This window comes from Gobius niger (genome assembly GCF_951799975.1).
Source record: "Gobius niger genome assembly, chromosome: 1".
Taxonomy (NCBI): Eukaryota; Metazoa; Chordata; class Actinopteri; order Gobiiformes; family Gobiidae; genus Gobius; species Gobius niger.
In genome coordinates this window covers 75,859,585-75,863,741 of record NC_136852.1, presented here as the reverse complement: position 1 = coordinate 75,863,741, position 4,157 = coordinate 75,859,585, and the positions used below count along the sequence as shown (strand labels likewise).

Below are 4,157 nucleotides of genomic sequence, written 5' to 3'. Positions count from 1 at the left end.
CAGAGAGAACATGTCCTCAGAGGGACCATGTCCTCAGAGGGACCATGTCCTCAGAGGGACCATGTCCTCAGAGAGAACATGTCCTCAGAGGGACCATGTCCTCAGAGGGACCATGTCCTCAGAGAGAACATGTCCTCAGAGAGAACATGTCCTCAGAGGGAACATGTCCTCAGAGGGAACATGTCCTCAGAGGGAACATGTCCTCAGAGGGAACATGTCCTCAGAGGGAACATGTCCTCAGAGGGAACATGTCCTCAGAGGGAACATGTCCTCAGAGGGAACATGTCCTCAGAGGGAACATGTCCTCCAGAGACATGTCCTCAGAGGGAACATGTCCTCAGAGGGAACATGTCCTCAGAGGGACTATGTCCTCCAGAGACATGTCCTCAGAGGGACTATGTCCTCCAGAGACATGTCCTCAGAGGAAACATGTCCTCAGAGGGAACATGTCCTCTGAGGGAACATGTCCTCTGAGGGACTATGTCCTCCGGATGGCGTCGTCGATGTCTGAGATCTGCTCCTTCAGCTGACTCCACTGCTCCGGGTTCAGGGAGATGCCTGTGGAAAAGCACACGCGTGTTATTCCTCGACAGGGTCAAACGCAGAGACAACTGTCCCTCAGAAACAGTTCAGGATCAGCCCCTCCAGGGCCACTTTCTGTGACTGTTGCTAAAAATAATCCATCCTTTTTCTTCCTCTTTATCTGGGGCCGAGTCGCGGGGGCAGCAGTGTCTGCAGAGACTCCACCCCCCTCACCCCCCTCACACCCACTGTCATCTGCACACTGGTGTGCAGATGACAGTGGGTGAGCTGTGTCTTCCTGTAAAGCACTTTGGGCCTAATGTCGGTGGAAAGCACTTTAGAAGTTCCGAAGATTTACCATCATGACAGAACCTAAAAACATCGCAACATCCTGGAGGGACTGAAGTAAACCTTAACCTTCAAGTGCATGAAGCACTGATATTAGAGCGAATCTGACCCTGCAGTGACCCCGTGTGAGTGGTCGGTGGCGCCTGGACTCTCCAGGTGGTCCAAGAGGAGGCCTTACCTTTCTTTCCGGGCTTCATCTCCCCGTCCTGGTTCGTCCAGTATTCTCTGATGTCCACGAGGGTTTTGCCTTTGAAGTCTCGCACGCTCACGTACCTCATCTTCCCGATCTGAAGAAGAAGAAGAAGAAGAAAAAGAAAAAGAAGAAGAAGAAGTTATTTTCCATTTTCACTCCTTTTTTCTCAATGTTTGGCCCATTTTTATTTTTTACACATTTTGCTTTATTTTCCCTCATCTTTGCCAATTATTAATTACTAAGATTTTCCCCATTTCCCCCGAATATATTGGCCTAATTTTCCCTCCATTTTTTTTCTTATTTTTGGCCAAACATGTTCCCACATTTCCTGCCCCTGCAGGTTAAAGCAGCGCTCGGTAACTCCACCTGGAACATGTTGTCCTCCGGCTTGTTGCTGCTGCTGCTGCTCTTGGAGGCCGCCGCGGGTTTGGAGCTCTCTCCGCTCTTCGCTTTCTTAGCAGGAGGTTTGTCGCTGCTCTTCTTCTTCTTCTGAAACACACGTTGTTACAGCGACGTCAGAGGAGCTCACGTCTGCAGGGGTCAGATGTGAGCTCCACCAGAGCCAGGACCAGATGTGAGCTCCACCAGTGGACAGGACCAGATGTGAGCTCCACCAGGGCCAGGACCAGATGTGAGCTCCACCAGTGGACAGGACCAGATGTGAGCTCCACCAGGGCCAGGACCAGATGTGAGCTCCACCAGGGCCAGGACCAGATGTGAGCTCCACCAGAGGACAGAACACTGAAGCTTTCTTCTCAAGGAGGATGAAGAGGAGGATCTAGAGGAGAGGAGGCTGAGGAGAGGAGGATCTAGAGGAGAGGAGGCTGAGGAGGAGGATCTAGAGGAGAGGAGGATCTAGAGAAGAGGAGGCTGAGGAGGAGGATCTAGAGGAGAGGAGGCTGAGGAGGAGGATCTAGAGGAGAGGAGGCTGAAGAGGAGGATCTAGAGGAGAGGAGACTGAGGAGGATCTAGAGGAGAGGAGGCTGAGGAGAGGAGGATCTAGAGGAGAGGAGGATGAAGAGGAGGATCTAGAGAAGAGGAGGCTGAAGAGGAGGATCTAGAGGAAAGGAGGATCTAGAGAAGAGGAGGCTGAAGAGGAGGATCTAGAGGAGAGGAGGATCTAGAGAAGAGGAGGCTGAAGAGGAGGATCTAGAGGAGAGGAGACTGAAGAGGATCTAGAGAAGAGGAGGCTGAAGAGGAGGATCTAGAGGAAAGGAGGATGAAGAGGAGGATCTAGAGGAGAGGAGGATGAAGAGGAGGATCTAGAGGAGAGGAGGATCTAGAGGAGAGGAGGCTGAGGAGAGGGTGAGGAGAGGGTGAGGAGAGGGTGAGGAGAGGGTGAGGAGAGGGTGAGGAGGAGAGGGTGAGGAGGAGAGGGTGAGGAGAGGGTGAGGAGAGGGTGAGGAGAGGGTGAGGAGGAGAGGGTGAGGAGGAGAGGGTGAGGAGAGGGTGAGGAGGAGAGGGTGAGGAGAGGGTGAGGAGAGGGTGAGGAGGAGAGGGTGAGGAGGAGAGGGTGAGGAGAGGGTGAGGAGAGGGTGAGGAGAGGGTGAGGAGGAGAGGGTGAGGAGAGGAGGATGAAGAGAAGAGGAGGATCTAGAGGATGCTGAGGAGGAGAGGGTGAGGAGGAGAGGGTGAGGAGAGGAGGATGAAGAGAAGAGGAGGATCTAGAGGATGCTGAGGAGGAGAGGGTGAGGAGGAGAGGGTGAGGAGGAGAGGGTGAGGAGAGGCTGAGGGGGGTGACGGTTCTGCACTGACCTTCGTCTCCACCTCACTGTCCGACTCGCTCCCGGACGTGGAGGACAGCATCTCCTTGGACTTGGGCATTCTGGGGACGAAACATCACAGATATTTCCCTCTTAAACCGAGTGCGTTTCCTCCAGTTCGGCTTTACCCAAATCTAAAAGCTTCTCGGGGGAAAAAAAAAAAAAAAAAGAGTCAAAATAGCGACAAAAATGTGATGAAAAGAAATAGAAAAAAGTTTAAATGAGTTTTGTGGGTCTTAGCTTTCAAATGAGGGGCGACTCTTGACCTTTCAGATTTGGGTAAAGCCGAGCTGGAGGAAGGGCGCTCGGTTCGGGCGGGGGTTAAGAGGTTAACACACTGTACGCACTGTAATTCCAACGCATTTTATTTCCACAATAACAAAACGCTTCGTCTTTGGGCGTTTGTTCCAGAAGCTGAAACTCTTAAAAACTAAAGTTAAAATAATCCTCACGTTAAAATAACCAAAGACCCGTGAGTGATGAGGAAGAGGAAGATGGACGCGCTATTGTGCAGCCCGTTAGCAGCGGGTAGCTACAGCGCGGCTAACGGCGGCTAACGGCGGCTAACGGCGGCTAACGGCGGCTAACGGCGGCTAACGGGAGCTAACGGGAGCTAACGGCGGCTAACGGCGGCTAACGGCGGCTAAAGCTCAACCGGGCCGCCGCGCGCACGTCTTCGGTTAAATGCGTGGTCAGTCGTTGACACGAGGCTCCAGCGGAAACACCCGCGGCCTTTACGGGACAAACAACCTCAGGTCTTACGTGTTTTCGGAATGTAAAGATGCTCCGCTAGCTAACAGCCAAACGGATGGACAAGTCTTCTTCTGGTGTGCGCTGACGGGCGGGTGACGCGGCTCACGGACACTTGCGCCCCCTGTGGTTCTCTTTTATTACACTCACATATGTCCGGGGGATTTATCCGGGAGTGGCCCGGCCCGTCCTGGGGGAGCACAGGAGGCCACCGGCTTTAAGGCTTATGTCAGGGCCGGACCGGGACTGAAAAACAGCCCTGGACTCGGACCAGCCGGGCCCAAATGAGCGTAAATGTGACACTTCCACAAATACATATGTGAACCTCTGACCCCCCGCCTGAACCAAATGCATTCTGTCTCTTTTGAAAGCTAAGACCCACAAAACTGACCTTTTTCCTCGCGCTGTTGCTGTGTTGTGTCACCTTTTGTATGTTTTTTTTTCCTTGTTTTTTTTTCCTTTTTGTTGAATTTTTGTTGAATTTTTGTTGAATTTTTGTTGAATTTTTGTTGAATTTTTGTTGAATTTTTGTTGAATTTTTGTCACATTTTTGTTGAATTTTTGTTGAATTTTTGTCACAT

The 4,157-nt window shown here is 51.9% G+C and overlaps 1 protein-coding gene across 2 annotated transcripts; it reads right to left on the bottom strand.

The window, feature by feature from the left end:
- Window positions 1-405: 405 nt before the first annotated feature.
- On the bottom strand, window positions 406-3,671 carry LOC306966909 (activated RNA polymerase II transcriptional coactivator p15-like). Of its 2 annotated transcripts, none has more exons than XM_079561751.1 (5): window positions 3,589-3,671; window positions 2,819-2,888; window positions 1,430-1,552; window positions 1,049-1,157; window positions 406-558 (listed from the first exon to the last, which is right to left on the bottom strand). In XM_079561751.1, exons 2-5 carry the CDS (start codon window positions 2,885-2,887, stop codon window positions 479-481), a joined length of 381 nt encoding a protein of 126 aa, XP_079417877.1. In that variant the 5' UTR covers window position 2,888; window positions 3,589-3,671; the 3' UTR covers window positions 406-478. The 2 variants fall into 2 exon arrangements, with proteins under 2 accessions (XP_079417877.1, XP_079417878.1); XM_079561752.1 differs by having other exon boundaries at window positions 1,430-1,549.
- Between the last annotated feature and the right edge of the window lie 486 nt (window positions 3,672-4,157).